Source organism: Oryctolagus cuniculus, chromosome 7 (genome assembly GCF_964237555.1).
Source record: "Oryctolagus cuniculus chromosome 7, mOryCun1.1, whole genome shotgun sequence".
NCBI lineage: Eukaryota > Metazoa > Chordata > Mammalia > Lagomorpha > Leporidae > Oryctolagus > Oryctolagus cuniculus.
The window spans coordinates 123225557-123239925 of record NC_091438.1 but is presented as its reverse complement, the minus strand read 5'-3'; the positions used below and the strand labels follow the sequence as shown (position 1 = coordinate 123239925).

The following is a 14369-nucleotide window of genomic DNA, read 5'->3' as shown; positions in this document are numbered from 1 at the left end:
GCGCCGGCCGCAGCAGCCATTGGAGGGTGAACCAATGGCAAAAGGAAGACCTTTGTCTCTGTCTCTCTCTCTCTCTCTCACTGTCCACTCTGCCTGTCAAAAAAAAAAAAAGAAGAAGAAATATACATACAAAAAGGTGCACAACTACATATCCCTATCTTAATAATTTTTTCTGAAGCCAACATACCTGAATATGCAGTCCTCATATCAAGAAACAAAATATAACCAGCACTCCAGAAGACTATCCAGAAACTATCCAACTGTCAACATTAACGAATATACTGACTTTAATATTATAGATTAGTTTATTCTGTTTTAACCTTATATTAATGGTATTATATAATATATATACTTTTTGTCTGGCCCTTCCAACATTATTTTTCTGAGATTTTTCCATGTCGATTCTTTCAGTTACAGTTTACTTATTCTCAATGTTGTATGGCATTTCACAGTCTAAATAATTTATCAATTCTGTGACTTATAGTAACTCAAATAATTTCCAAAGACAGAATATGATAAATCATGCCATTAGGAATATTTTAATGTCTTTAAGGAGAATGCATTTTTTGTAAAGTAATTATACCAACAATATGCAAAAAGGATTTTTTAAAAAAGATCTAATTCAAGTTTAGTTATTTCCTCTTGGAAACACTTGCTGATCTCCAGTTCATTAGTCTCCCTTCACATATCCTGCTGCTCTACACATATATCTCTAGGTACATCTCTCATACAAGTGCCCAAGGAGCATAAAGTCTACCGTATTCATATTACCACTTAAATATTTATTTATTTATCTTAGTTATTTATTTGAAAGTGAGAGTTATAGAGAGAGACAGAGAATCTTCCATCTCCTCCCCAAATGGACACAATGTCCTGGGGCTGAGCCAGGCCAAAGGCAGGGGGTGGGAGCTTTATCCACATTTCTAATGTGAGTGCCAGGTGTCCAAGCTCTTGGGGCACCTTCCACTGCTCTCCCCAGGCCATTAAGAGGAGCTGGATCAGAAAGTTTAGCAGGCAGGACATAAACCACCACCTGTATGGAATACCTGCATCGCAGGTGGTAGCTTTATCAACTATGTCACAACACTAGCCCCATATTAACACTATTAAAAGATCCTAGTGCAAAATAGGCGGATCTGGCTGAAAAGCCCATGAGAGTATTTCAGGCATGGAAAGCCAAGACACTCTGGCAAAAAAAATAAAATAAAATAAAATAAAATAAAATACATGAAAGATCTCTGCGAGTGAGATCCCAGTGGAAAAAACAGGTCATCAAAGAAGGCGGTACCTTTCTCTGAAGGGAGGAGAGAACCTCCACTTTGACTACGACCTTGTCTACATATGATCAGAGTTGGTGAACTCAAAAGTCTTCCATAGCCTTGGTGACTCATGACAAGAGCCTAAGGTGATTACTGATGCCAGAAACAAGAGTGTCAATTTGTTAAGTCAACAGGAGTCACTGTGGATTTACTCCTCATGCAGGATCTCTGTCCTTAATGTGCTGTACAGTGTGATTTAATGCTATAACTAGTACTCAAACAGTATTTTTCACTTTGTGTTTCTATGTGGGTGCAAACTGTTGAAATCTTTACTTAATATATGCTAAACTGATCTTCTGTATATAAAGATAATCGAAAATGAATCTTGATGTGAATGGAAGGGGGGAGGGAGAGGGAAAGGGGAGGGTTGCGGGTGGGAGGGAAGTTATGGGAGGAGGGGGAAGCCATTGTGATCCATATGCTGTACTTTGGAAATTTATATTCATTAAATAAAAGTTAAAAAAAATAAAATTATCTGTAGAATAAATTGTAAATTACATTGTGTAATCTAACTTTTTTTAATATACAATATGGTACACTTCTTGCTTTCATTTGATAAGGATCCATTGTTAGGTGGTTCCAATGCTTGTATGTCCTGGCTGGGTCTAGGTTTTTATCTATATTGTTCAGGAAGCTGTCAGTTGGACTTGGACACAGTTGGAGTTTTTTTTCCCCTCATTTTCCATTGAGTTTTTTTTTTTCCTTTGGTCTTATTTTATTGATTTGTTCTTTTTTCCATTTTGAGTGTTTTTTCTCTCCCCAGTTATTCATATTTTTTTCCTATTATCTTTTCTTTGCTGCTTTTTTTCATTTTTCAATTCTTATTTTAAAGAGGCCCTGTCAATAAATCAGTTGGGCTACATTCTCCAGAAGGGCTAACCAATCTCTCAGGTAGAACCTTTCCTTACAGCCTTGATGTTCTACAGAACTAATCTGTGCTCTTGGACCTGAGGAGGAACAGAAGCAAGACTGCCCTACTCACCTCTCAATCACATCTGTCTCAAGAGGTCCAGAAATCATATCCAAATGCCTGCAATACAGATCCCACGACTATATGTTCTTGCCCTGGCTCGCCGCAGAAGGGAAGCCACACTCCCAGCCTCAAATGAGTCTGTGGCTTCTCCTTCCATTCTCAGAACCAATAGCAGTGTGGGCCATTTGGAAGAAGAGAATGGCTTCCCAGGAGCAGGAGAACAAGAAAATGCCCCAACAAGATAGCCTGAGGAGTCTGGGATCTCAAACACTAGCTTTAATAAGAGCCAAGCCTGGCAGGAAGTCAGAAGGAGAATAGTGAAGTTCCTCCTGTGGGTAGATTACATACTGCTGGCCCCAGAGAACTGCCTCGGAATCCGGAGCAGAAAACTGGTGCCTATATAGTCTGGCCATCAAGCTGAGCTTCCTGTGTTTTATTTCATTCTATTTAGCTTTTGATAATGATTCCCATGAATGAAAATAATAGTATGAAAAAAAGAATATTGAGATCTTGAAGAATTAATTACCTTGACAGAAGACACCCAACACATTTGTATCACAGTATCACAGCTGGGGCTGGAAAACAGGTCTCATGCCTCCTTGCTATTTTCTCCACATTATATTACATATCTTAAAAATCTTACTATGACAATAAATCTACAAGGAAGTTTGACTACGTTTCTCTCTTTCAAAGAAGGCAAAGGAGGCAGTATAAATCTGACAGACTAACAGTCTGGTAACAAGGTCATGGAACAGAAAACTCAGCTGGTATAGAGACTATACTTTAGTACGAACAAATATTAAAAAGATAAAATAGGTTTAAAAGAGCTCTAGGCAAAACCTCTTATGTTCCCAGATCCAGATTTTCCTAAATGTTGTAGAGATAGTCTCCATTTCTAAGACACATAAAATGTTCAGAATTATTTAATGGTATAGTATCTTATTTTAAAGGATTACACAGAGACATGAAGAGATGAGACAGCTGCCAGATACACTGTGACAGTTTGTAGTTATGACGTGATGTTAGAGAACTCTGCCAAATTATATTCTTGTACCAAGATTTACACTTAATTTTATAACGCACTGAGGCAAATATACTGAAAAAGAAATTAATAAAACAGTCACACATAATTAAATAAACACTGAGTATGAGTACAGTTCAAAAGGGAATGATGCATAAATCATGTGGTTTTTTTCTGGACAATCAGTATCATTTTGTAAATTACTTAAAATATTTAACACAAATCATTAAAATCAATAAATGATTTTTAGTATTGCAAAGCACTTTGGAGTATGCAAGGAAATAGGGCAGGTTTATCATGACGCATTCCTGATATCAAATCTTCAGTTGGTTTCCCTTACCTAGAAAAGAAAAGTCCCTGCTTTTAAGCTGGGCACTCAATGAATTAGCTACACGCTATTTTCCCCATCTCCTTATTTACACAGTCTACTCTCTCTGTATAATTCAACCATTAATTACTTCTTTATATATCTCTTGATATCCTATTCCACTGCCTTTGATCGTATCTTTGTAGAGTAAGAAAATACATGAAAGAGAAATACATAAAGAAGTATCATGCGCCAGGCACTGAGCCATGTACTTACTGCTCATTATATCATTTAATTTTCATTCAATTCTCTTAAACAAGTCAGAGTTCTGACCCCACCATCCCACTGAAACTCCTTCCGTCAAGACCCTCTCTATATTTTCCACATTCCTAAGCCTATAATCAATCTCTATTCCTCAATTTACTTGTCCTTATTCGTGGTATTGCACATAGTAAGTCAATCTGTCCTCCTTACAAAGTTTTCTTCACTTGCTTGACTACAGCATACTGTTTGGGTTTTCTCCTGACTTCACTGGCTGCTCCTTCTCAACAACGTTTTGGAGGACTTTCTTCATCTCCTTTATCTCTGGATGTCTTCGAGAGCTCAGCCCTTGAATATTTTCCTAAAAATACACTTTCTCAGGTCATCTCCTCAATTAGTCACATGGTTTTAAATACCATCTGTGTACACTGATGGTCCCCAAATCTGTAACTCAGCTCAGACTCTCCTTGAATCTCAGACTCCTTTATCCAATTGTCTATTCAACATCTCTTTCTACATGTCTACCATATACCTCAAACTACACATACCCAAAAACTAACCTCCTTATTTTAACTCTTAAGCCTTCCAAAGTATGTACCTTCTCAAAAACAATTTCATGTTTCCAAAGTTTCAGAAAAAGACTTTGAAGTCATTCTCTCACATCAAAATTGCATCAGCAAACTGTTATACTTCCAGTCATTCCCAGAATCTGACTGTGCTCATCACCTCCACTGCTACTACCCTAGGTCAAATCATCATAATCTTCAATGGTTTTCATTTCTTCACCTACGGTCCATTCTCTTTATATATGCCAATTCACATGTATCAGATTGCACAATTCATATGTTCATAATGTTTCAATTTTTTTACCTCTCATTCATTATAACACTTAAACTGGTCCAACAGTCCCAAAGTTTTCTTGACCCCAAAACCTCTCTGACTCTTCTCCCATTAATCTTCCCTGCATTCACTCTGTACCAGTCACACCAGCTTCCTTTCTTTCCTAACATATGTATGTCACTCACACTGTCACTCAAGGCCTTGGCATGTGTATTCATTTATTCATTTATTTATTTATTCATTTCCTTCAGATTGCCTAAAATAACCTATTATCCTATTTCCATATCTATGCAAGCATAAACTGTACCTTGACTCCAAAGCGAGTCCTAGAGCCCTTATCATGTTATCTATCATATAATACGTATTCCAAAAATATTTGATAAATGAATGAATTTAGTATCTGTCTCCAAATATAAAGTAGCTACAGGAATTTGTTAAAAGAAAATAAGGGAAAACAGAGAGATGTCAAAATATATACAGTTGCTAAATAGTGGTAAAAATAGTGGGTAAAAGCTTTACCCACTATGCAACACAACATTGGCCACAGAAATTTTCTTATTATATAACCTTTGTAAAAACACAAGTTTGCTTAGACTCTATTTCCACATCTATATATGCAGAACACTATAACTACCTGCCACACAGTGCAAGGATTAAATAATGGTGTTTGACACACCTACTTAAAATTTTTTTTAAGATTTATTTATTTATTTACTTAAGAGTCAGAGTTATAGAGAGAGGAAATTCTGGTAATTGGATATAGGTTCTTTTTTTAATCATGAAGCCAAATGTAACAAAATAAAATGTATAAATCAAAATGAAATGTAATACATAAAAATACAGACACACACACACACACATACACACACACAACCAACCAACAAAGAGTCTGCAGCCAGAACTGCTAAGGAGATTTGCAACAAGAAAATCAGATTTTTCTGGTTTGTGCCACCCAAAATTGGCCAATTTTCTGCAATTACACATTTGTTTTATTGTGTTGGCATTCAGCAGCCAATTTTTCCTTTGTTTATGAGCTGTTCCTCACAGTTTTTCTGGTTTTAACTTTATTTATTTCTTTATTCATTTATTTCTTTATTCTGTCAAAAACAAAAAAAAAACATTTGACATAGTATCCATTATAATACAAAAAATAACCAACAAATTGGAGTTTTATAATCAGAAAACCACAGATAACAGCTATGCTTACAATCTATGTGTCTGGGAATTGTGAAATTTAAGGCTTTAGTAGAAGAGAAAGATTTTCAGTTTCTCCAAAAGGAGTTTACTGCAGTTTTCTTTTTAAAAACTTTCAGAATGGTAAAGCTACTTGGCTGGATTGGGTTGGAACCAACCAGAAAAGTCCAGTTTTCTTGTTGCAAAGCTCCACGGCAGATCTGGCTACAGCATCTTTGTTTGTTTTTGTGTGTGACAGAGAGAAAGAGAAATCTTCCACTTGCTAGTTCATACCCCAGATGGTTACAGTGGCCAGCTCTGGGTCGGGCCAAACCCAGGAGCCAGGAGCTTCATCTATATCTTCCAAATGGGTGGCAGGGACCCAAAACTTTAGGCCATCTTGGACTGCTTTTCCCTAGCCATTAGCAGAGAGCTAGATTGGAAGCGGAGCAACCAAGAAATGAACTAGTGCCCATTTGGGATGCCAGTGCCACAGAAGCAGCTTTACCCACTATGCCACAACACTGGCCACAGAAATTTTATTATTATATAACCTTTGTAAAAACACAAGTTTGCAGGCTGGCGCCACAGCTCACTAGGCTAATCCTCCACCTTGCGGCGCCGGCACACCGGGTTCTAGTCCCGGTTGGGGCGCCGGATTCTGTCCCGGTTGCCCCTCTTCCAGGCCAGCTCTCTGCTGTGGCCAGGGAGTGCAGTGGAGGATGGCCCAGGTGCTTGGGCCCTGCACCCCATGGGAGACCAGGAGAAGTACCTGGCTCCTGCCATCGGATCAGCGTGGTGCGCCGGCTGTAGCGTGCCGGCCGCGGCAACCATTGGAGGATGAACCAACGGCAAAGGAAGACCTTTCTCTCTGTTTCTCTCTCTCTCTCACTGTCCACTCTGTGGTCAAACACACACACACACACACACACACACGTTTGCTCAGACTCTATTTCCACATCTATATATGCAGAACACTATAACTACCTACCACACAGTGCAAGGATTAAGTAATATTAGGAATATAAATTACCCAGTCAAGTAGTCTACGTGTCACAGGCACACATCAAATATTATCTGCCTTCTCACTAAATTTAGTAGTAGAAAGAATACATTTTAAGTATAATTTACCTAATGCTAATTTTATGTGACCAAATTATCTAATTTATGTCTCAAAATTACTTGAGTTATTTTCTATATCAGAAATATTAGTTCAAATATTTATAGGCAATTACAATGTTACCTACATTTGTTAATAATTTGGACCATTTAATATTCCCCACACTGGTCAGACTAGCTCTATAGCATCAAAATTACATCTTTGTAATAAAATACTTAAATGTGTGTTGTCTATTCTCAAAGCACCCCACGCCACACCAGATGACAAAATGTGTTCATTTCTGGTATCTAAGAGGTTGCCTCTGAGCTTCTAGAGACACCACACTGCCTTTTCCATGTGTTGTAGCACATTAACCACTCCTACATATTGTACAAGCAATCTGTATATGGAAGGAATGGTTTCTCTTTGGCTCCTCAGAATTTTCTCTCCCTTCTCTATCAGTACTTGACTGCTAAGAGGACAGAGATTTAAAGCTAAAAAAAGGTAAGTCATGGAGATTGGCACTGAGGCATAGCAGGTAAAGCTGCGGCTTGCAGTGCTGACATCCCACATGGGCGCTGGTTCTAGTCCCAGCTGCTCCACTTCCAATCCAGCTCTCTGCTATGGCCTGGGAAAGCAGTACAAGATGGCCCAAGTCCTTGTGCCCCTGCACCTGTGTGGGACACTTGGAAGAAGCTCCTGGCTCCTGGCTTTGGATCTGTGCAGCTCCAGCCATTGTGGCCAGTTGGGGAGTGAACCAGCGGATGAAAGACCTCTCTTTCTCTCTGCTTCTCCTTCTCTCTCTAACACTGACTTTCAAATAAATAAATAAATATTTAAAAAATAAGGCAATTCATTATTTCATTATTTCCTTCAGTTGCTTTAATTTCTTTATCCTTCTGTCACATTCTCAACAAAATGTCTGAAGAAATATTACTAATACATTCAGAGGCATTGCTATATCCAAGTTCCATTGAACCTCCAGGATGTGAAGGACTGATTTTACTTATACTTTGGCTCATTGATGCAACATCAAGTTTGACTCCTATAAGTGATATTCTAACTGTAGTAGTCTCTCTGCTGGTAGCTACACAGTTACTAGCTACAAGAACTTAACAAGTCAATCTGTCTTAATTTCCTAGTGTGAAAAAGAGTATACCTACTCTGCAGGGTTATTGTAAAGATCAAATGAGAAAATCATTCTAAAGTACCTACACCAAGAGTGCCATAGACATAGAAAGTGCTCAAAAGGGGCCAGCACTGTGGCACAGCAGGTTAAAGCCTCAGCCTGCAACATAGGAATCCCATATGGCCGCCACATCGAGTCCCGGCTGCTCCACTTCTGATCAAGCTCCCTGCTAATGCACCCGGGAAAGCAGCAGAAGAAGCCCAAGTGCTTGGGCCTGTGCACCCACGTGGAAGACTTGGAATAAGCTCCTGGCTTCTGGCTTTGGATAGGCTCAGCTCTACTCCTTCCATTGCAGCCATCTGGGGAACGACCAGGGATGGAAGACCCCTCTCTTTCTCTCATCTCTTCCTTCCTCCTTTCCTCCCTCCTTTCCTCCCTCCCTCCCTTCCCCCTTTTTCAAATAAATTAAAATAAATCTTTAAAAAGAAAAAGAAAATTCTCAAAAAAATCAAAGACATCACTCTACCATGCTATGTTGTGCTCATGTTATTCCCTTTGCTTTGAATGTCTATCCTCCATTCACCCAATAAATCATTGTTTATACTGCAAGGCAGCAAAAATACATTCTCTTTTTTATTTTTTTCCAGACCGTTGCTTCTTCTTTACTGAATTCCTCTGAGGGTATTTTAGGTCAGTTACAGACTGGCAGGAAAGGACCATACACTCTCTCTCTAAAATCAAATTATATTGCTGATGTAATTATTGAAGGATATAGAAAATTAGCTTAAGTACAAAGACCACACATGGCAAGCACAAGAAATGCAATATATATCATTTTTAGCTCTTACTTTCCTAAGGAGGCTTGCAGCTGCTGGTGATAGCTCCATAAAGGAGCTATCTTCTGGTCCTGACAGAAGTGAGAAAATATCTACATTCCTGCTGTCTTGCTATGCCTCTGTCCTTTTTATTCCTGGTTTGCAACACCACTTTTGAACTCACATTAAAAATGTAAGCCCTTCAGTAACAAGTAAACATTTACAAACAACATTTAGAGCCAAACTCAACTTCAGAAAGCAGAGTCTAAGCTCAAAAGTGTCTTAACAATAGATGTATATATCATCAAGTGTCTTAAAAGCCACTTATTAAGCATTTTATTGCCTTAATTGAGCTACTTTTTAATCTTCATATTCACTGATAAAGTAGGAGGTCAATTAAATTTTGAATGATAATAAACTGCCTCAAATTTACAAGGTTCTTTTGACTGAGTTGTTCTGCTACTGAGTTTGGTCCAAAGAATAAGTTCATAAATCCATTCCCCTTGAACACTCCACTTAAATTCTGTGGTTTCATTACAATCTGACAAACCTAAAATACAATGTTGTGATATGACAGTGAAATTGTTTATGTGATATATTTAACTGTCATTGGTTACATTGTGAGTTTCAAGGACAAAAACTGGACTGTCACTTTGAAACTCTAAATCCCTGTACTTGTGCAAAGCCTAACAAATAGCACGATTGTTTAAAAAAAAAAGACTTTTTCACCAGACAGGCTTAATGACAATCTCTTCTAGGCCACTGATTGTATAGTTTTCAGTAAGTTGCTGCAGTGGTCTGAGGCTCAATTTCCCCACCTGTAGAAAGAGAGTAAAAAACTTCTACTTCACATGTTTGGGTGAGTATTAGTCTTATATATAGCATGGTGGGAGGGTTGGCCATATAATTAAAAGTTCTTAGCACAGTAACAACCATGTCATAAACATTCAAAAATGTGAGCCATTTTAAATTATCATTAATGCTACATCATTATAATAATGTTAAATACTCAGCAAATACATGTTAAGTATTTGTTCTTCAGAGGAAAGCAATATCCCTTTATAAGGTTATTGTGAGCATTAAATTAAAGCAGCTCAAAGAATTTAACACAGTGCTGGCATATAAGAAATGCCTTAAAGTGTTAGCTCATTATTTCTTATAAAATAAAAAGGTGGGGGCCGGTGCCATGGCACAGTGGGTCAAGCCTCCGCCTGTGGCACCGGCATCCCATTTAGGCACTGGTTCTAGTCCCAGCTGCTCCTCTTCCAATCCAGCTCTCTGCTATGGCCTGGGAAAGCAGTACAAGATGGCCCAAGTCCTTGGGCCCCTGCACCTGTGTGGGAGACCCAGAAGAAGCTCCTGGCTCCTGTCTTTGGATTGGCGCAGCTCCGGCTGTTGTGGCCATTTGGGGAGTGAACCAATGGAAAAGAGACCTTTCTGTCTCTTGCTCTCAATGTCTACAACTCTACCTCTCAATTAAATAAATAAAACATCTTAGAAAGAAAGAAAGAAAGAAAGAAAGAAAGAAAGAAAGAAAGAAAGAAAGAAAGAAAGAAAGAAAGAAAGAAAGAAAGAAAGAAAGAGGTAATAGGGGCCTCGGAGGCAAAGGAGTGGGTACTGTGCTGCAACAGACATTCCTATTTTCCCATCCAATATCTCTTCTCTTTACTAAAAAAGCACTGATTTTGTTGGAGGTAACCAAAACACAAAACAACTTGATTTTGCAGATAATTGCAGCCTATCAAATGCAAGAGAAAGTCCCTGGGTAAAGTTTCAGGGTTAAATCCCTTCAACAGCAATGGATTCCATTGGAAAGCATCTCCTTTACTGTCTAGCTCCTTTCTACTGAATGGCTAGAGTCACTGCAAGGATCTTTATACCATCTATCCTTGAATAAACTTTGAGGATGGAGTAAAAACTATGGATGGTACAGGAAAAACTTATAAGGATCCAAAATCCCCATTAATTTCATGAAACAACCTTAGCAGCTCTGAAATGCACAGTCCAGACCTTTTATTGCTATTATTACTTAACACCATAGAAAAATAAATTTTTACATTAGTTAAGCAACTATTATTTTGGTTTTCTATTATGTGTAGAAAATCCCAATCTTAACTAACATATTTGCCTTCAGTCAAGCCATAGCAAAGATGAGACATTTTCCCCTCCCCATATGTTTATATCCCCAAAGAATGAAACCACAATAATCCTGGTGTTGTGGTCCAGCCCCCTGTGCTCACAGAGAAGGAGTCCACTGGGGCCAGTAGCAGTAACAACTCACACAAAATCCAGTCTGTTTTCACTTCATCAATCACCTTATTGCTTTCATAATCTAAATCACATCATTTTTTACTTTAAAATATTCGCCTGTCTTCCCTAGTTCTCTCTCATATAATCGTAAAGGAATGATAAACTTCTGTGGACTAAATGAAGTCAGAATAACCTGAGTACATACTCTGGCTCCAGATGAAGTAACAGTACAACTTCTGTTTCTTCATTAGTAAATTAGAATAAGGCTACCCCAAATTACATGTGGAAATTAAGTTAAATAATCCATGTAAATTATACAAAACACGCAGCAAAGTGATTAGAATAAGCATCTCTGTTAACCATTTTTTTCTGAAATTCTGTTGAACTCAGAATTTTTAAAAAAAGGAATCCTTGAAAGTTGTCTTCATGACCCTATAGTTCTTTGACTATTTAGACTAAAGGTACAGCTCTTCTTAGCAAGTTCTATAAGCAAAATATCGGTTACCAGATGTTCATGTCTCTGTTGGCTTATTGAAGAAGCATACTGCAGGATGCTTTGGGAGACTCCTACAGGATCTTGCTGAAATTTTCTGAACATGTTCAGGCATTAGAACACTATTACTAGACCCCAAGGAGCACAAATCATATCTTATCCTAAGATTTAGGAAGCTAACAGTTTATTATGAACATGGCTCTGGGGAGCTGAGCTTTCAGAAGAGAATCTATGTCTTCTCTTTCTTTCTTCCATTGCCTGAAGAAATCATGTATTGTGCTACACCCTACTTTGTTCTTTCTGTTCAAGATTGCATTGTCATATAAATTTTAGGATTGCTTTTTCTAGTTTTTTGAAGAATATCATTGATATTTGGTTGCAGGTTGCATTGAGTCAGTAGATAATTTGGTTATTATGGACTTTTTGACAATATTAGTTTTTCTACTCCATGAACATGGGAGGTCTTTGTATTTTTTGTGGCCTGTTCAGTTTCACTCATCATTGTTCTTTAATTATCACCATAGAGGTCTTTCACTGCCTTGGTTAAGTTTATTCCTACTTATTTTATTCTTTTTGTAGCTGTTGTAAAGAGGAAATTGTTTTCATTATTTCCTTCTCATCAAGTTTGTCATTGGCGTATAAAAACACTACTAATTTTTCTATGCTGATTTTGTATCCTGCAACTTTACTGAACTGTTTATCAATTCTAATATTTAATGATGTTTTTAAGAATTTTTATGTGTAGAATCAGATCATCTGAAAACAAGGTAATTTGACTTCCTCCCATTTTATTTGTCTTAGTTCTTTCCATTACCAAATTGCTGCAAAACCACGAGTCTTAAAAATGTTCATGAAAATGTACATTATGAAAAAATTATGCATTATTTTTCAAAAGTCTGTTTGGCACCAAAATAGACTCATACTAAATTGCTATAACACAAATGAACCAGATATAGTCTGAGGCATTGAGGAGTCTAAGACATCCATTTGAAAAGAGCACCTATCGCAGCAATAAGAATTCTGCTAAAATTGAAGAAAGAGAAAACACAATATCTATGATAAAGCTTCAGTGGAAGAATGGTGAAATCATTTATGCTTTACAAAAAGACAAGGGGACAATACTCCAAATAAATCAAAAGTTGACAAATGGATAAGCCACTTGAAGGGAAAAGAAAATGTTGATGATTGAGCCTACAAACCATTCTCAACAATATGAGAGGAAAAAAAAATTTCCATATCCTCAATAAAAATGGAAAATTAAAAGCAGAAACTGTAACTAAGACCACAAGTCATCTCAACTGATTCAGCTTACACAATTCTCACTAGAAAATTAAAGTGAGGCAAGGTTTCTGCTCAATACTTTCCAAAACTGTTGCACTGAGAACAGCTGCAGGCAAGAGCAGAGCTTTGAATGGAAATTTTAAACACGTGAGATCAAGATCTTGAAGGATTTCTTTAAAAAATTTTAATGGGAAGTGAATCATGAATTTACTACTATGATCCTGTTGACAACGCACAATCAAACAAAGGCTACCAAAAATGGAAGTGCTCTAGTCAAAGCAAAAATCCAGAGTAATCATGGTGACAGTGTTTGAGATGCTCAAGGCATCTTCCTTAGTGACTTTTTGAAGACCAAAAGAACTATAACATCTGTTTATTATGAGAGTGTTTTGAGGAAGTTAGCGTGAGCTATAGAAGAAAAAGGTGGACAAAAACTTCAGCAGTGTTCTTCACCACTGCAATAATGGCTTTTTGTTCATTTCTTTCATCAAAGACAATTTTGTTAGATTTTCTAAATGAAATCACTAGGCAACCATGTTAAAGTCCTGATTTGTTCAACCTTCTTTTTGTTTAATTTTTATTTATTTATTTTCATCTACTCAAAGGGCAGAGTGATGAAAAAGAAGGACAGAGGGAGAAGTGAAGGGAGTGGAGAGATACAGAGACGGTTCATTCCCAAAATGCCTGCAACATCCAGGGCTGACCCAGGCCAAAGCCAGGAGCCCAAATCTCCATCAATGCCTTGGACTTGGATGGTAGGGACCCAAGCATTTGATCTATCATCTGCTGCCTCCAAAGATACATTAACAGGAAGTTTGATGAGAAGCAGAGTTGCCAGGAAACAAAGTAGGTGCTCTAGTATGGGATGCAGGAATCTCAAGAGATGCCTAAGCCAGCTGTTCCATGAAGCACATCCCTTCTTTTTGTTTCTTATTCTTAATAAACCCTCGAATGGCACCAATTTTTGTTGAATAGGTAAAAAAAAAAAAATTCACTGATGTGGTTAAATTCCCAGGATCTTCAGTTCTATAGACATGGCTTAAGAATCTTGTACCATTGCTGCCAAAAAGTATCCTGAATTTGATTGATATTATGTTGAGAAATAAGTTTGATTTTTTTTCATTTTTATTTTTTAATTCCATTATTTCCATGAACTCAAAGTCTTATAGTATTAAGTAAGTGTAGTAAGTGGAGAAATCTTGGTCTTGTTTCACATCTTAAAGGAAAGACTTTCAACTTTTCCCAATAAAAAAGGATATTGGCTATGAATTTATCATATATATGTGTGTGTGTATATATATATATATATATATATATATATATATATAGCCTTTATTATGCTTACATACAATCCTCTATACCTAATTTTGTCAGGGTTTTTGTCATGAAGAGATGCTGAATTATGCCA

General features: G+C 37.4%; 1 protein-coding gene across 1 annotated transcript in view; it reads right to left on the bottom strand.

Annotated features, from left to right (window-relative positions):
* Positions 1-8579: 8579 nt before the first annotated feature.
* The window catches only part of LOC138843130 (cytosolic carboxypeptidase 6-like), a 362869-nt gene continuing 357079 nt past the window's right edge, over positions 8580-14369 (bottom strand). Inside the window, exon 4 of the mRNA XM_070078549.1 lies at positions 8580-9755. Coding sequence (XP_069934650.1) covers positions 9663-9755 — 93 coding nt within the window. The 3' untranslated portion in view covers positions 8580-9662. The remainder of the gene's footprint in view (positions 9756-14369) is intronic.